Genomic DNA, 19,457 nt, shown 5'->3' with positions numbered 1-19,457 from the left:
GTTTCTGTTACCCCAAGGTTCCACAATTATGTTTTCTCAATTTACTTTGTTTTGATTATGCAACCGTATTCTATGTTACCAAAGGAAGTGAAATGTTTATGTTCTTTTCGAAAAAAGAAATAAAGTTTGAATTGAATTGAATTGATTAAAATGCGAGCGAGCTTGAAAATTTTGACATTTTACAGTCTAAAAACTGCCGTTTGTAGCTATCCTTTTCGCTTTGGAAATTAAGGGGGCGCACCGGGTGCAACTGCTGGCAATTTGATACTGGCAGCAACATCAGGAGAATAGCAGAGCGATTAAATACGAGCGAGCGGAGCGAGTGAGAGTAAAAATTCTGACATTTTACAGTCCAAAAACTGCCGTTTTTAGCTATAAATATGTTGTTTTCGCTTTGGAAATTAAGGGGGGCGGTGCGCCACTGGTAGTCAAGGATGTCGGTTTATTGTTCATGATTGGGGGAGGTATGACCAGCGAGGGGGCGTCGAAGTGACCAAGCGGGGGAAGGATGTCCAAAATCTGCACTTTAGAGCATCCCCTAATTGTTTGTGTTTGTGTGTGTTTGTGTGTGTTTGTGTGTGTTTGTGTGTCTTGGGAAAGTTGGGAAATAGCCCGTCAAGTCTTATTATTGGCAATGCAAGGCATTTTAATATAGACTATAGTATGTAAAGCAACAATCAGTGATCTAGCTTTGATATAACGAAGTGTAAGGTACAGAGATGTAATTCTACATCACATTGCGCAACATTACAGCGACTCTTTGCCGTTCGGATGTTCTGAGTACACTGCTCCATCCTGCCTATCATTCAGAAAGCCAACCAGGAATCACGATGAATCACAATCTTTTGTCGGCTCCGGGCTTTTTGAACAATGTTTCACACTATTGATGCCTCTTTAATTATGGTTAAAAGAAATCTTAGAGAAAAAAAAATAATTTCTTGCTCACCCTTTCATGTCAATTTCAAAAGCAGTTTATTAACCTTTGAATTACCATTTTGATATTTTTTTTTACCAGCGGATTGGGGGGGGGGGGGGGGGGCACGTGCCCCCCCCCCCATCCCACCCCCGTTACGCCACTGATTGGAGACCTATAACGGGGGAGGGGGTGGGCGGGGTATCTTCCTCCCATGCGATGGAGCTTTTGCTTTTTCTGAATTGATAATCCGTTGCACAATGAATGAAATATTCCGTATACAGTACGGTCGATAGATAGTAAACACTGTATGTATAATGCATCAGTGCTGCCAGATCCGGGGTGCGATTGTTTTTGTTTTTTGTTTTTGTTTTTGTTTTGTTTTTGTTTTGTTTTTTGTTTTTTGTTTTGTTTTTTCCCCCTGGTGCAAAATAAGAATAAAAATTGAATAAGAAAAAAAACAATTATTTAGCGTCCGGCGTTGAGGTCACTCGCAGACTGAAGCATTTTTTTTTTATAAACAATTTTTTTTAGGTTCTGAAGGGGGTGCGTTCGCACCCAGCGCACCCCCCCCCCCCCCGTGACGCCCATGAGTTGCCCTTTCGGGAATAGCCCTGGAGGTAAGTTGTTCGGGGCTAGCCCTGCGATTGCCCTGGAGGGTAACTACGCTGGGAAAGTAGAAGATTGCAGTGGTAAATCCCTAGGGTATCTATCGGGTTGTAGTTGTTATACCAGGGGTACTAATGCGGGAAGTAGTTATCCCGATTGTAGTGCAACCTTCGTCATTTGTCGGTGTTAGACACTGTGTTGTCACGGAAACAGTATTTTCAGGAAAAAAATACCAGTGTTTTGCTCCATTGGTCAGGTTTATGCATTGAGATTTTGGTGAGGAAAATCATTTCTAAATAAACTGAACATATCTTTGATCATCGTAGGGCAATGTGTTGCCGTTGGGTGGTACTATAATGACAAGTTTTTTTTTTTTCTGAAAGAACATAAATTTAATTACCAGTTTTGCTGGATGAGCTAACACCATCGGGTCAGGGTGGGGCATCGGAAATATTCAGTGATTGTTTAAGTTGCGTTTGTCTTTGAATTCACTGCTTTGTTGTTGTTGTTGTGATGATGTTTTATTTGATAGTGCTATCTGGGGGTAGTCATCTGTGGGATAGTTATCCAGAAGTAGTTATCCCGGGGGTAATTATACGGGGGTAGTTATCCGGGGGTAGTTATCCAGATCCAAGGGGTAGTAATTATGGGGTAGTTTTCCAGGAAGTAGTGTTCCTAGACCCCAAATATCGATAAACAACTTGTCACCTTGATTTCTTGTCCTAAACAAATTCCGACCACTCGTTGACTTGTCTTTTTGTCCGCAACAAGTCGACTTTTCTGTTCCACTAACTAACCAATTTGTCTTCTTTTCCAAAACAAGTCGACTTGTCGTGTTTTGTCAACTCGGCATTTTGTCTTCTCGTCCAAAACAAGTCGACATTCCGAGTTTCAACAAGTCGTTATCATGTCTTCTTTTCCCAAACAAGTCGACTTCCCGAGTTTCAACAACTCATTTTCATGTCGTTTTGTCCAAAACGAGTCGACTTGCTGAGTTTCAACAACTCGTTATCATGTCTTTGTGTCCCAAACAAGTCGACTTGCCGAGTTTCAACAACTTGTCATCTTGACTTCTTGTCCCAAGCAAGTCGACTTGCCGAGTTTCAATAACTTGTCATCTTAACTTCATGTCACTAACGAGTCGACTTGCCGAGTTTCAACAACTTGTCATCTTGACTTCTTGTCCCTAACGAGTCGACTTGCCGAGTTTCAACAACTTGTCATCTTGACTTCTTGTCCCTAACGAGTCGACTTGCCGAGTTTCAACAACTTGTCATCTTGACTTCTTGTCCAAAGCAAGTCGACTTGCCGAGTTTCCAACAACTCGTTATCATGTCTTCTTGTCCCAAACGAGTCGACTTGCCGAGTTTCAATAACTTGTCATCTTGACTTCTTGTCCCAAGCAAGTCGACTTGCCGAGTTTCAACAACTTGTCATCTTGACTTCTTGTCCCAAGCAAGTCGACTTTCCGAGTTTCAACAACTCGTTATCATGTCTTCTTGTTCCAAACGAGTCGACTTGCCGAGTTTCAACAACTTGTCATCTTGACTTCTTGTCCCAAGCAAGTCGACTTTCCGAGTTTCAACAACCCGTTATCATGTCTTCTTGTTCCAAGCAAGTCAACTTGCCGAGTTTCAATAACTTGTCATCTTGACTTCTTGTCCCAAGCAAGTCGACTTGCCGAGTTTCAACAACTCGTCATCATGTCTTCTTGTCCCAAACGAGTCGACTTGCCGAGTTTCAATAACTTGTCATCTTGACTTTTTGTCCCAAGCAAGTCGACTTGCCGAGTTTCAACAACTTGTCATCTTGACTTCTTGTCCCAAGCAAGTCAACTTTCCGAGCTTCAACAACTCGTTATCATGTCTTCTTGTTCCAAACGAGTCGACTTGCCGAGTTTCAACAACTTGTCATCTTGACTTCTTGTCCCAAACGAGTCGACTTGCCGAGTTTCAACAACTTGTCATCTTGACTTCTTGTCCCAAGCAAGTCGACTTTCCGAGTTTCAACAACCCGTTATCATGTCTTCTTGTTCCAAACGAGTCGACTTGCCGAGTTTCAATAACTTGTCATCTTGACTTCTTGTCCCAAGCAAGTCGACTTGCCGAGTTTCAACAACTTGTCATCTTGACTTCTTGTCCAAAGCAAGTCGACTTTCCGAGTTTCAACAACTCGTTATCATGTCTTCTTGTTCCAAACGAGTCGACTTACCGAGTTTCAACAACTTGTCATCTTGACTTCTTGTCCCAAACGAGTCGACTTGCCGAGTTTCAACAACTTGTCATCTCGACTTCTTGTCCAAAGCAAGTCGACTTTCCGAGTTTCAACAACTCGTTATCATGTCTTCTTGTCCCAAACGAGTCGACTTACCGAGTTTCAACAACTTGTCATCTTGTCTTCTTGATCCAAGCAAGTCGACTTGCCGAGTTGCAATAACTCGGCTTCTCGGTATTTAACCTGTCTTCTCGTCTTCTTATCTCGTCATCTGGTTGGCACTTTTAAGCTTCCGTATAAAAATGTCCGGAAGAAGTGTCATCAAACTATTAACTAATCATGACAGTTCAGTAAACTTCCGTTACAGAGAACATTGCAATATAATTCTCAGTATATCTCTAATACTGTACCAAAATAATTTTTTTTTGAATGTACTGACAAGGGCACCATATATCATCTTTTTCAACACAACTCTTACAACTTCTGTTAGATATAATATATCCGCATGGGCATCATTAATGAAGTATTGAGCAAGCTTGGTTTTCAACCACTAACATTATATACTTATTATTATCATTATTGTTATCACAGTGTATTATTATCATTTTTTTTTTTTACGAAACCATTTCCGAGTCTCGGATTAAAACTGTGCTAGACAGACAGCAAAGAAGACAATTTGTTTTTTCAACGGTGTTTCTCTCATTGTCGTAAATCAAATAAAGGAAGCTGTTTACCTGATTTTCGGAAATCTCAACCGGGTCAGCGAAGACTGTCCAGACCACGATTTCGTCGCAAGTGGGCGTGGTCAGGGAGCCGTAATAACGGAAGAAGTCTTGACGATTGTCGGGAAGAAGGTTGTCTAGAGAGATATTTCCTGAAGTGGTAGTCGCGTCTCCTGTTGTAATCATACAAGGAAGAGAACCGGCAGATGTAAAACAATCTTCTTTGCGTGTGTGTGTGTGTGGGGGGGGGGGGATGGATTCTTATTGTATGCCTTTTTTCAAGGGGGGATATCACTCTCAAGGTGTCCTTGAAATGGCGTCATGCTACCACAATTCAGTGCTTTTCGGAGGTAGAATACAGGTTGAGAGTATAATTATGTATGGCTCCCTGGATGACCTGTGCCGTACACATCAAACGTTACCGTTTGCGTGAACAAACAGAGCAAGGATTAAATGTAAGATTAGGGGGTGTTAGGCCCGCTGGTTAGGCCCCATCTATCCAGATCCCAACCATCGATTGTTGTAACTCATCGATCACTGCAGTCGCTATCGCAGGAGGTAAGGAGCGACTTCTCCTCTACAAGAATTTCATTTATTGCGATGATAACTCCAGTGACTGTCACTTGTGATAATTTGAAAAATATTCATGAAACAAGTTGAATATGGTGTTCAATAGTTTATCTAGTGTAATACAGTGTATTTGATAATTTATCATTAACTGACTGATCGATTTCGATTACAATGAATTGATTTAAAGTAAGGTGAAATTATTATCTAAGTTGGTCCTGGATGTGCAATCATATTCACTCATTGTTGCATCTGCTATGTGTGCATCATGGGAAGGTGAAAGGTGACGTCACTTACCAGACATGGGGATAACCGAGAGGCTTTTGACTATGGCGTCAAAATTTCGGTTTGTCTGGCATCCGATCTGTGGTAGTGGGGGAAGGGATGGCAGAAATTCGATTCATTTTACTGCTGTGGGTTACTAAAGAGTAAAAATCACACACACGCACACACACACACACACACATACGTACACAGACTTATAAGGTAGGAAAACAAAAAAGAAGCAGGAAATGATGAAGCATTTATAACTTGATTGATCAATCAAATTAATAATCCATTAAATTCATGAAAAAAAAAAAAACAACCAGTGGAGAAATGGAAAGACGTTCGTACCTTTATCATAACTGACAAAACCGCTAGGCCATCCTTGACTTGCAGGGCTTCATCGGCAGTTAGACCAACTTTTCTGTGGACAATGTGCATCTGTAAGATAAGATTACGTAAAAGCTGAATAAACATGAGGGTACACTGTAAAACGATACGAATAAGGCAAAGACCGGAATAGAACATTAATGCATTGATTTTGACGACACGGTAAAACAGGTTATATGGAACTGCAGTTGGGTTCTGCACTCACATATTTGTTTGTAGAAAATGTCTTCATATTCATAAAGATTCTTCTCAGATCAGATTGTTCCATGAGAAGAACACTTATACCCATGATTCCAAGCGTAAACACGTATCAAATCGGAAAAGGTTAATTGAACAGTTCAAATTATCAGGTCCTCGGGAGGTATATCAAGGCAGTGGAACTGTTACAAGAGATTGGTCTAAACACACCCTATGAAACTAAACAAGTGTGCGTATAGGCCTACAGGTATCATGGTCTGAGGTGAAGACGTGATTTCCTCGTTCCAGTTTGTGAACCCCACCCCATCTTGACTCCTTACTCGCGATGAGATGAGAGAAACGGACCAATGCAATTCAGAGGGTAATTGAGAAGCATCGACTTACAGCGCCGTTTGCCCGGTAGAGTTGCACAAAACAGACTTATATAACTCCTCATCTGCGTTTCACCGATCCCAAATGGTGAACCTGAAGGCGAACTCCATTCCATAATCAAGATTATTATTACTATTTTCTACACAATAGAAAGTAATAAACGAACATGTAATTTTAAAAGTGTCATGATCTGTTTAATGACGCCGTGATGTTTATACCACAATCGAATTTGCTGATAGGATGTGGCAAGAATGCCACGAATATCAAATCTCAAATCGGTTGTTCCATTACACTCTTTATGAAATGAAATTATGCAAGTCCCTGAATAGTTTTAAATGTAGGTACATGTGTATAGTTGTATTGACAATATCATTACGCACATAATGGCTTGAACTAATGCCTCTCTAAAATGTTTTAAAGAGGAAATTCTTCGTTCTAATTATTTTGTTCTTTTGTTTAAATTTGATGGTTTCTTATGCTGTTATCTTATGCCTATATACGGAGAGCTCATAGTCACGTTAGTATATGGAATTCATACCTTTCTGTTTGATCATGAACTTTTATTTTCTTCGATGTACCTGCATTTCAGTTTGTTTTTCCAATCCTTTTTGATGAAGAGTGTTGTATACATTTGAATTGAATCGTATTCTATTGAACAAAAATCAATAATTTTTGGTAACTGATAAAGCGGCTATAAACTCCATTTTATCGACGGATCGATGCAAATAAAACACCATCGCTGAGTAACTGTTACTGTGAAATAATTTAATCAGGAGAGTTACCATCTTGTACTTCAATGAAAAAGGATAATACATTAAAGGTTTTTGTGTAAGCCAGGAGTTAACGGGGGACATTTCAGGCGAACAATCACTTCATGTAATTATCATGAGTGATTTTGAGTAACATAATTGGTTTGGGAAAATTATGTGAAACTTGATACAATGTCCTAACTCGCATTGTTATATTACCCTAATTTGATTAAAACTCAAAACTAACTAACTTATTGATATACTACAAGGTAAACATGTTTCTTTAAAACAGAAGGATGTGTGTAGGTGTGTGTGTGTGTGTCATGTGTGTGTGTGTGTGTGTGTGTGTGTGTGTGTGTGTGTATTTGTGAATGTGTGTGAGAGAGAGAGGGAGGGCGCCACAACACACCTCAGCGGGGTAGGTGACGCCATCCACCGAATGCTCAGAGCCTTTGGTGCTATCACTTCCCCAGTGAAAGTGGAACTGTAGAGCCTGGTATTTACCCGACAGTCCACCGCCTTTGATGAAGTAGCTGTTGGATGGCAATGTCACTTGCACTGAAAAAGAAAAAAGTATTTGAATGAGATATTTGTAAAGTATCAACCTATGTAAGTAGGCCTATCAAGAATCTCACTTGAATACTATTGTTAGTGTTGTACATCCGAACACGTATACAATGCACACAATAACGCTCAGTTATTATGATGAATTACACTATATCAATTGGAAATTTCAGATTGGGAGAAGAGGAGGGACTTATTACCACCCTCCTTTTCCCCTCACTCTTTCCCGCACACACACACACACACACACACACACACACACACACACATAATCATAACGATAATGTCAAAAATAATCATATATTTATATACTGTATATAATACATGATTTATGATATCTATATGATATGTATAATATTACACATTATAACATCATAAACTGAGTTTCTTTACTGTGCAAGACGATTACCATCATCGGTGTGAGCTACATGTGTATAGGGACTTGTATGGATAATTTCTCAAGCGATAATGAAATCATTGTTATGAAGACTATAACTATTGTTATACGATAATTATGCTAAACAGGAATTAAGAAACAAAATTCTTGCCACATGGTACAGTGGGTAACAATGTGCATTTAATCTATTTAAAGAAATGAATGGACCATAACTTATGTTAAATTTCAGGAAATGTCCACTGTCTTAATGTGTGATACGAAATCATAATCAAACGCCATAACTGCAGCATTATTATGATTCGTCAACATTTTGAAATAGCAAGTGAGACAGTAGTATTGCGTATTAAGAGCATGATGAATAAAGCGATGAGACTGCTACAAGTTTTCCATCATCCACGTCAAGCTCTGCTTATGATGACGGTCCCCTGTATTGATTTCTCCTTTGTTCATTATAGAAATACAGTATGCCTTGATTATGTTGCTTTGATTCATATTACAGACTGATGTTGTTATGAAATTGACATTTCCTATATTGATTTGCATACTCTATATCACTTTGTTTTCATTTGTTATCGTACCTAAAGAAAGAAAATGCAGAAATAAACCAAACCAATCCAAACAAAACTAAACTAAAGAAAACAAAACAAAACCGAACAAACCAATCATACTAACTAGAATGCGAACTCTAATGTGTTAACGTCTTTCGGTTTGTTTGTGTAGGCTTATATAACTACGTATTGTGTTTGTGTTATATACATAAATGAAATAATGACGCAAACGTCTAAAACAAGTTTCTTGGCCACATTTTACCTACCAGAATGGCCGTTATTTTTGATGTCCAAATTTCGTTCTTTGCCGTATCCGTCGAAACAGAAGCGATTGCAAGTTGACTCTCGCACTGCCGTGCAGCTGGACAAGGCGATCGGCGATTGATATCTCCCAGCGCACTTGGGGTAGCTCGAGGACCAATGAAGGGGTCCTACTGTTTGAAAACGACAGAGGAAAATCAAGATAAGGGTAAACAGAACAAACAAGAGAGTACAATGTTGTTGATAGGCAGATATACATGTAGAAGTTTATCATTCTGAGTTTATCTTCCTGTCCAGTGGTGCCCATGTTATTCAAATTCATATAACACTCATAATTATATAACTCAAGTAGGCCTACGTAAACATTCGTTTGACTTTGAAGATCTTTTGTAATAACTTTGGACAACGAATCCAGGCTGAGGGGGTTAGGGCGTTTCATCAGGGAGGCATCTAGGAAAGAGTGGTGGGATCCGAACTCAACAAAAAGGAGGCCTCCGCTCAAACTTGTCGCACACGTGGGAACTGACCATTTTGGAGGATCCCAAGTCGTCTTCCCACACGCTAGACATAAGAGATCTGCGACGCGGACGCTTATAGACGACACAGCCTCACGAGTTGAACAACGGAGACGGCTGTCTCGCGCATAGGCAGAACACCATTTTAGGCCTAAATAGCGTCGTCTCGGCGTTTGCGTCGCAGGTTTAAAACTCGCTAATATCACACAATAATCTTTATAAGGTATGTTCCTCCTAAGAGGTCTTCATTCGCCCGAGGAAGGCAATAGGTCGGTCATGCATTTAACATTATACAGATATTTTTCTCTGATAGTAACCCGCCAGTATGCCCTCACCTATGCATAATAACGCATTCTACAGCACTTTGAATCTGGGATGATGCGAAGTAAAATGGCATTTAGCTTGGCTAAAACCAATAAACAATAATTAAGATTTTGTTTTCCGTGGTGATAACCAGATAACTGTTGATAATCATTATAAGTATACGTACCTCGGCATGATGATGTGTCGTAGATAATACTTGAACCAATGCCATGAAGCAAAAAGTTAATGGTGTCAGATAAATTATGGTAACAGCCCTCTGTATAAATACATATCAATGGAATTATATAACTCCACGGCCATCCCTGAAGATCAATTAGTGTTCATTTAAACCTTGAACACTTCCCTTACCTCTGCCTACCAGCCTTGATATATTTCTACTCAATTAACGTTGCTTATTAAAGTTTATACATACCATGCGCTCCGCCAGAATAACCCCACGTTGACCCTGTAATTTTAAGGAATGAAACAAAACAGGCAAGATCGATGAAAGACATAGTAAAAAGTGGTGCTGTATTCGCTGTATATATAAAAGTAGAAAATTGCGACCTACTACAAATGAAAAAAAAAGAGAGAGAAGAAAATACGCAGACACGCGGAACTTACAGTTGAATAACTTGGACAATGAAGATTTGATATGTAAATTATACTATATTTGATCGGTGTAATAAGCATACATTCTGCTTTTAAAGTTGGCTGAAACATTACGAAATTATCCACGCCTTTCATTTATTAAGAAACGGGTTTATTCATTCATTTTAGTGTTTCCATCAATAAAAGAGGAGAACGAAGAAAAATCCATCAGTACGTAGCATTTCTAATGACTTTACAATTTCATCACAAGTGCAAGCAGAAAAGCATTAGAATATTCCCAGGAATTCTGAATTCATGCTAAGTTAAAGCTCACTATAAATTTCTCATTGCACTCAAAATAACGCGTTTTTGCCCGTTGCGATCAGGAGATCGACCCAACTTTCGAGAAAAAAAAAATCGCGCGATTTCGGTCACGATCCAAAATTTCGATTTTTGGCAAAAAGACGCGGAGTGCAAAGAGAACGACACTTATTCTGGACAGAGTAAAATGTAAAAAACGTTATGGGTAAAATTTTTTAAGTTCACATGTTTTCAAGAATGTTTTGCGTATTTGCTGAGGCGATGAGCTGATCCCTTGCCTCCCGAGTCAACCTTTGATTTCATTGATATACAGAATAAATCAGTCTTATTGCATTAGAATATAATGTAGTCACCTATTTTCCATTGATGACTTTTAGTTTAGGTCAGGTTTAACTTTATTTTTGCATTCCATTTAATACAACACGACAAATTTCAACAATGTTCGACAGAAATAATGAACTTCTGTGTAATTTGCAGTGAAGTGTGTCTAAATTTTGAGGGGGAAATTCATTTTTTTAAACGTATTATTGTTTTATCTCTTTATTTTATGTAGAGAAAGGAATGAAAGAGCTGGAAGAAGAAGAAGAAGAAGAAGAAGAAGAAGAAGAAGAGGAAAAAAAAAGAGGAAGTGTGCATGAGACTGGAAAGAACTTGGTAATTGATGCCCGACGCCAAGCGTACCACAGAACCTATTCGTCTTTTTTTACAGTCTCTCCTCTTATGACAATGGTAAGTTGCGACGGTTGCATCGCAGACTACCCCAGTGAGAGGGATCATGCCTGTTGTAACTATATGGGCGGGGATTTGAATGTGAATTTGGAAAATCGCGAGAAAAAAGTACAGCAAGCTGCAGTAAGAGAAATGAAGATGGTCGGTAACCAAATGGAAAGAGTTTGCGCTCTTGAGGAATATGACAACAGACTCACGCTAGACCTTATTTCAACGGACTATACCTTGGAATCGTCTTGGAAAATCTTTTGAATTTGTTTATAATTCATCCTGGCCTATAGGGGATGATGTCTATGAGACTGGGAATGTCGACAGTGTTCCGGAGATGGTAAATACGTGTCTGGCGTATAATGAAAACTCTGGTTTCGACTATGAATGAAACTTCCCCTGAATGTGAAATTATACTTGTAAAAAGATTTGCCGTGAGAAAATTTTGAAACGGAAATATTAGTTTAATTGGGTATTGTAAAATTATCTATCATGGAGCGGGTGAATGGAAATGAAACGTGAATGTGTGTAGAATAACGAACGTGTGATTGTGTACATTGATCTAGTAAGTTTCTGTTGTATGTGCGACTGATGTGTATTGATCTTATGATTTGGATAGAAAAAGGCTATGAAGTGTATGTATAGAGGATTTGATGTGCGTGCGTTTGTTATCGATCGTAATAAGATGAAGGCAGACGGAATTTCATAACCAACAGGATACAGTTTCTCTATTACTGATAATGCTGGCTTTGGTGGAAAGGCCTTGGAGTGGTTCAGGAGTTTACCTGACCATGTTTTTGTAGTAATTCACTTGAAACGCTGCCAGGCAATGTTATGCTTGATGTTACCCCCCTCCCCCCTCTCCCTAGAAATGGTTTCATCGATCAAATTTCTTGGCAGTGACGGATCCAGGTGGGGCGCACCGGGCGCGTTCCCCGCCCTTTATTTTTTGTTAAAACAAATGAAATAAAAAGGAAAAACGGGGGTTGGGGTGCGTTGGCGTGTGTGCCCCCTCTTTACGGAATTCCTGGTCGGTACGTGTTTATGACAGTAAATTGTCCTGGAAATTACATGTTCATGATTGTTGTTAGATTATATCCCGGAATATTGGTATTATCCATAAGTTAAAACATTTTTACCACCCATGTTTTACTTATTCTATATCACAGTCTTATATTTCCATAATTATTTTGAACTACGGTAAACTTGCTTGGGGAAATACCCATCCGTATTTGACTGAAGAATTTTATTTGTTAAAAAAGAGCTTCGAGAATTACATATCACTTACAACTACAAATGTATTTGGTCACACTGACGAATTGTTTTATGAATAGTACAATTTTCAAGGTTATTCAAGGGTTATTCAGTTCAGGTTTTCAAGATTATATTAGTTTTAATTGAGCATTACAAAATTATCTATCATGGAGCGGGTGAATAAAAATGAAATGTGAATGTGTGTAGAATAAGGAATGGGTGAAAATGCATGCGTGTATGTGTGTGTGTGTGTACATAGATATCTAATAAGTTTCTGTTGTATGTGTGACTGTGTATAGATCTTATGATTTGGATAGAGAAAAGGCTATGAATTGTATGTATAGACGATTGAATGTGTGCGTGGGTTTGTTATCGATCGTAATAAGATAAAGGTAAATGGAGAAGATTGATAGATGGGGTGAGATGTAATACATGAGCGTGCCCCCACTGATCGTAAATGAATGTAGGAAAGGTGTCTGCACTATTGTCTTCGATAAGAACATTGGTGCGCCGAGAAGCAGAAGACAAAGCAATGTAGAGGATGATTGGAATGTGTGTGTGTGTTTATGTGTGGAAGAGAGAGAGAAAGAGAGAGAGAGAGAGAGAGAGACATCGAGAAGAAGAAGATAAAGGTATAGGTAGTGTAGATGGAGATTGATTGGTTTATAAGTTACAGCGTTATGGCTTTCGTGGAAAGGCCTTGCAGTGGATAAGGAGTTACCAATAACCAACAGGATATTGCCTCTGTTATTGATAATGTATGTGCAAAGTGGCTTTTTGTGGAAAGGCTTTAGAGTGGTTCAGGAATTACATAACCAACAGGATACAGTTTGTCTCTATTATTGATAATGCATCTGCATTATGGCTTTTGTGGAAAGGCCTTGGAGTGGTTCAGGAGTTACCTAATGAAACAGGGAACAGTTTGACTCTATCATTAATGTATAATGTATCTGTGATAAGTGATATTCATTGTGGTGTACCGCAAGGTAGTTTATTAGGCCCCCTTTTTTATCTATTATTTATATTAATGATTTTTACAGATCGTCTCCTACGCTCTCTTTTATTCAATCTTCCGAGGACTCCAATCTTAATTCTTTATTCCCAAAGAGACCGCAAGTTCTTTTAGAAACTATCAATGAAGAGTTGAAACTTGTTACAATGGGCGAAGAGATCATCTCTCAATTTGCAAAAGAATGAGGTTATGTTTTTGTAGTAATTCACCTGAAACGCTGCCAGGCAATGTTATGCTTGATGTTACCCCCCTCCCCCCTCTCCCTAGAAATGGTTTCATCGATCAAATTTCTTGGCACTGACGGATCCAGGTGGGGCGCACCGGGCGCGCTCCCCCACCCCCTTTATTTTTTTGTTAAAACAAATGAAATAAAAAGAAAAAAAATGGGGGTTGGAGTGCGTTGGCGTGTGTGCCCCCTCTTTACGGAATTCCTGGTCGGTGTTAATGACAGTAAATTGTCCCGGAAATTCCATGTTCATGATTGTTGTAAGATTGAAACCCGGAATATTGGTATATTATCAATAAATTAAAGCATTTTTCCCACCCATGTTTTACTTAATTTATATCACAGTCTTATATTTCCATAATTATTTTGAACTACGGTAAACTTGCTTGAGGAAATACTCATCAGTATTTGACTGAAAAATTTTATTTGTCAAAAAAAGAGCTTCGAGAATTATATATCACTTACAACTATGTGGTCACACTGACGAATTGTTTTATGAATAGTGCAATTTCCAAGGTTATTTAAGGGTTATTCAGTTAAAGTTTTCAAGGTTATTATTAGTTTTAACGGAGTATCATAAAATTATCTATCATGGAGCGGGTGAATGGAAATGAAATGTGAATGTGTGTAAAATAACGAATGGGTGAAAATGCGTGTGTGTGTGTGTGTGTGTGTGTGTGTGTGTGTGTGTGTGTGTTTACATTGATATCTAGTAAGTTTCTGTCGTATGTGTGACTGTGTACTGATCTATGTTTTGGATAGAGAAAGGCTATGAAGTGTATGTTCAGACGATTGAATGTATGCGTGAGTTTGTTATCGATCGTAATGAGATGAAGGTAACTGGAGATTGATTGATCGGGATGAGATGTAATAAATGAGCGTGCCTCCACTGATCATAAATGAATGTAGGAAAGGTGTCTGCACTATTGTCTTCGATAAGCACATTGGTGCGCCGAGAAGCAGAAGACAAAGCAATGTAGAGGATGATAGGAATGCGTGTGTGTGTGTGGGAGAGAGAGAGAGAGAAAGAGAGAGAGATACATTGAGAAGAAGAAGATAAAGGAAGTGTAGATGGAGATTGATTGACTTATAAGTTACAGCGTTATGGCTTCCGTGGAAAGGCCTTGCAGTGGATAAGGAGTTACCAATAACCAACAGGATACATTTTGTCTCTGTTACTGATGATGTATCTGCATTATGGCTTTTGTGGAAAGGCCTTGCAGTGGATCAGAAATTACTTATAACCAACAGGATACAGTTTGTCTCTGTTATTGATAATGTATCTGCATTATGGCTTCTGCGAAAAGGCCTTGGAGTGTTTCAGGAATTACATAACCAACAGAATACAGTTTGTCTCTATTATTGATAATGCATCTGCATTATGGCTTTTGTGGAAAGGCCTTGGAGTGGTTCAGGGGTTACCTGACCAACAGGGAACAGTTTGAATCTACCATATAATGTAGCTGTGATGAGTGATATTCATTGTGGTTTAAGTGGGCCTCTCTTTTCCAGTAACACAATTATTTTGAACATAAGTCTCACGTGTATTATGTATAAATCTAGTATAGGTTTCCCCGGCCAATTTCGCACTTTTGTCAGTCCAATTCCTTATTGCTGCATTCAATTTAACATACTTTAGCGTATAGATGACATGGTCGGTATTTCAATTTTATGATCTCTCCATTAAAATTCATTTTGGAGCATTCAAGTTACCGTTATCCTCTTTCTATAACAGATTACACTTTTTCAACTGAAATTCGTAAGACAAGCACCATTTCGTTATTAGTTCATTCAATTCAGAATAGTCACGTGATCACGTATTTACTACGCTTGTTCATTCGAATTCATTTTCGAGCATTCAATTTGCAGTCATTTTAGCACATGCACGTGTTTATGCTTTGGTGAAAATTTAATGAAAATGTTTGGACTTTGACTGCCCATTCGCGAAATTGAATGACTAAAATACCCTTTTCGGCGAGTGGTGGCGAATTTGAATGAACGTAGAGTACCAGCCAATTTGAATGTCCTTTTTACGAATTCGAAAGTCACATGTGCAAATTTGATTGATCGAAATGCTAAAGAGAACGCACAAGTTGCAATTTTGAAAGACAGACTGTGCGATAACGAGGGTTTTTGCTAAATTGAATGAACCTTTTATCAAATGGACTGACAAAAGTGCGAAAATGGCGGGGGAAACCTATATTATTGTATACGATGTGCTTTCCCTTGAACTAGTAGCAACAAAAATGTGCTATTGGAAATAAAATTTCTTTGAAACATTGAAACATTGTAACGATGACTGGAAAACAGACTTATCGCACACGAAAACATGTTGCAAAGAAATGTCACGCAGCCGCAGTATCGTACGATCTCCCACATGCGTTGGCGCATTCTAATTGGCTAGTACAGTAAATTAGGAAAGTTTATGTACAAAGGCGAAGAGATGTCAGTACAGTTGATTAGGAAAGCTTATGCACGAAGGCGGGAAATCTAAAAACGGACTTTTAGAAACTTGCGTAAGATGAAAAAAGAAGCCTACATAAGATGAAGAAAACAAAACTTACGTAAGATGAATAGGCGATGAATCTGAAACGGTCAATTAAAAAAGAAAAAACAAATTTATGGAAAGCATTATGATATTGTGTTGCGAAGAGATTTAAGGTAGACTAGGTATTATCAATCCTCATTGTGTTGGTGTATTCTCCTTGCAGGAAGCCGATGAATTTGAGAATTGTTAGGCTTGGGGACATGCACCCTTGAAAGAAATTTGCTGAAGGAAGAACGCGTATTTTGTCACCTTCACAATCTTCGCAATTTTACGCAGCAAACAAAAAGAAGAGAGAAACATGAAGAGCAGCGTGGAAAAGTACATCGCTAAATACAAGAGTGGTATTATAAAGTAACTTTGAATGAATAGGTCGAACAATTAAAAAGGAGTCTATAAAGGCATTGAACATTAATACATAAAATCGCTGTATCAACTTATCTTTACCATTCCCCCTTTCGATCTGTATTACGAGGTGTGCCGATTAAATTGCTGCTGCATGTAGCATTTATTATGGCGACAAAATTTTGGCAGTTTTTGGCCAAACAACTTGGAAGGACGGAAAATGGTAAACACATTAGCATACCACATATTTCTTATTTTTCGGATTATTTTTGTAGTGGATTGATTATGTCAATAGCACTAGCGGACACATAAATGTGTAGGATTTTAGACCCATATCAATGCATATGGACGGTGACTTATGTTTACATAGTTTATCACAACGAATATATTACACAATACATTAAGATACCTTACACAATTTAGTTCGGATCATTTTGGCCAGAATACTTGGTTACACTGACGTTGTTATGACGCGACAGGCGATGCTGAGTGGCATGCGAAGTTGACTCGAAATAGAAATGTATACCTATAGAGAACGTTATTAGTGCGTGTACGATGCCACACCCCCTCCCCGCTCTCTCCTTTTGTTTTCATTCCCGAAGAGAGGAATTTGTCCAAGAGAAGTTGCTGTAACGTTCGAAGGAAAAAAGTTGTACTAAAGATGTTGCTGTAGAGTTCGAGAAATTTTGTTCTAGAGATGTTGCTGTAAATTCTGAATGCGTTTTAAGTTCATTAATGGTCTATATTTTGGTATTTGCTCTTACTGTTACAAATCAAGACGCGGTATCTTATTTGCGATAGCGCCTTCAGCCGAACTGACGGAGAAAAAACTAAATCGACACTGTCATCATGAAATCATAATGAAAGAGAGAGAGAGAGAGAGTTCCTCGATTTCTTACCGTGTGAAGCCATATTCACGAGAAAGGATGAGATTCTCCCGCTTCTTCTAAACAAGAAGTTGGTAAGAGATAGCGTATGACAAATGCAGAGCTCGTCACGAGGACCGAACCGCTCACATGGAGGTGCAATCGATGATCTGGCTGCTATGATTATGTTCGATCGTGAAGAACAAGATCGAAGGAGTGACGGAGGCTATACCGAGAAAGGAGATGTTGTTTACGGTCAAACCTGTCTATAGCGGCCACTCAAGGGAGAGGACCTTTGTTTGTTTTTGTTTTTGTTTTTGCTTGTTAGCTGAAGAAACCCGGAAGTGGACGGGGAGAGCTGAGCTGAGGACCTTTTTTTTTTTTTTTTTTTTTTGCTTGTCAGCTGAAGAAACCCGGAAGTGGACGGGGATGGGGAGAGATGAGCTGAGGACCCTTTTTTTTTTTTTTGTGCGTATGGAAACGGGCATACGTATGCAACTGCCTTTAGCAAACAGCGAGTGTTGTTTGGCAAACGTTTGTACGGTGTTTAGCATACTTTTGTACGGTGTTTAAGCAAACGTTTGCATGTTATTTATTCTACTTATGTCCCGTTCCATACTATGTTAATTTACTGCGCATACGTATGCAGTTGATCGACAAATCAAGTACTTCGTTTGATATGCGTTTGTATTTGTGTGTGTGTGTGTGTATGTGTGTATAAAAAGATTTAAAAAAAACTTACCAAAATGGTAAATGAAGGGTTATTAAGCTGCTTTTCAAATCGGTGATCAAGAAATGGGTGTTGTTTTTTTCGAAGATTTCCTTTAACCATAATTAAAGAGGCATATAGTGTGAAACATTGTTCAAAAAGCCCGGAGCCGACAAAAGATTGTGTTTCAGCGTGATTCCTGGTTGGTATTCTGAATATAAGCAGGATGTGCGCAGTGTCCTCAGAATATCCGAACGGCAAAGAGTCGCTGAAATGTTGCGCAATGTGATGTAGAATGTAGACCTTTGTACCTTATACCCCGTTCCCACTGCCGATCAGATCAACTCGATCAAGCGAGATCAATCCCGATCACCTATTTTTACCCGAGCAATCCCGACCAAATGCTCGATCGTCCTTCAACACGATCCCTTCCCGACCGCTATTCGATCTTTTACGATCCACATCCGACCATTCTCGACATCTCCAGAATCTCTCCTCGACAACCACACAGATCTCCACTCGATCATCCCGATCTACACACAATCAATACACGACCGCTACACGGTCAATACTCGATTTCTACTAGACTTCTTAGACCAGCTCGACATGACTCGATCTGTGTAAGATCTTGCATCGATCGGGTCGGCCAGGTTCGTACAGTGATCGAGTGAAAGAAGAATTGGTTACACTATTCGTTTGGTTATATCAGACAACTCAGTATTCATGCTTGAATACGGCGTGGCCCAAAAGAGTGCTATAAAACTGACTATTAATTGCAAAAGTATGAATGAACGAAAGAAATGATTATCTTTTTCGCACTTTTGTCAGTCCATTTGATAAAAAGGTTCCTTCAATTTAGCGAAAATCCTCATCACTGCACATTCTGTCATTCAAAATTGCAAGTTGTTCGTTCAATTTAGCATTCAGATCAATGAGATTTGCACATGTGCCTTTCGAATTCGTAAAACGGGCATTCAAATTGGCACGTGCTCTTCAGTCATTCAAATTCGCCAGCACTGGCGAAATGGGTATTTCAGTCATTCAATTTCGCGTATATGGGCAGTCAAATTCCTTACATGTTTACTGAATATAACGTCATGTTATTTCATTTTGAAAAGGTGATAACATTTAAACGCGTATTTCTGTGTGACTTACTGTTTCATCCACGCACTGTTAAGCAGTAAAAGTATCGTATTTTTGACCGTAATCTTATTATATAACTCGAGTTTGCTGTTCTGTAACGCCCCTGCTCTTTCATACATGACATTTTAGGCCCATATGAAAC

At 39.0% G+C, this 19,457-nt stretch overlaps 1 protein-coding gene across 1 annotated transcript; it reads right to left on the bottom strand.

Annotated features, from left to right (window-relative positions):
• Positions 1 to 4,350: 4,350 nt before the first annotated feature.
• On the bottom strand, positions 4,351 to 17,509 carry LOC139728340 (carbonic anhydrase 4-like). Its single transcript, XM_071639285.1, has 6 exons — positions 17,497 to 17,509; positions 8,774 to 8,941; positions 7,408 to 7,556; positions 5,641 to 5,730; positions 5,323 to 5,389; positions 4,351 to 4,631 (listed from the first exon to the last, which is right to left on the bottom strand). Exons 1-6 carry the CDS (start codon positions 17,507 to 17,509, stop codon positions 4,351 to 4,353), a joined length of 768 nt encoding a protein of 255 aa, XP_071495386.1.
• Positions 17,510 to 19,457: the final 1,948 nt, after the last annotated feature.

Source organism: Diadema antillarum, unplaced genomic scaffold (genome assembly GCF_040938485.1).
Source record: "Diadema antillarum isolate AM-2024a unplaced genomic scaffold, OU_Dant_1.0 seq00000173_RagTag, whole genome shotgun sequence".
NCBI classification, from domain to species: Eukaryota; Metazoa; Echinodermata; class Echinoidea; order Diadematoida; family Diadematidae; genus Diadema; species Diadema antillarum.
The sequence above is the reverse complement of the archived record's forward strand: the minus strand, read 5'-3'. Positions and strand labels throughout refer to the sequence as shown.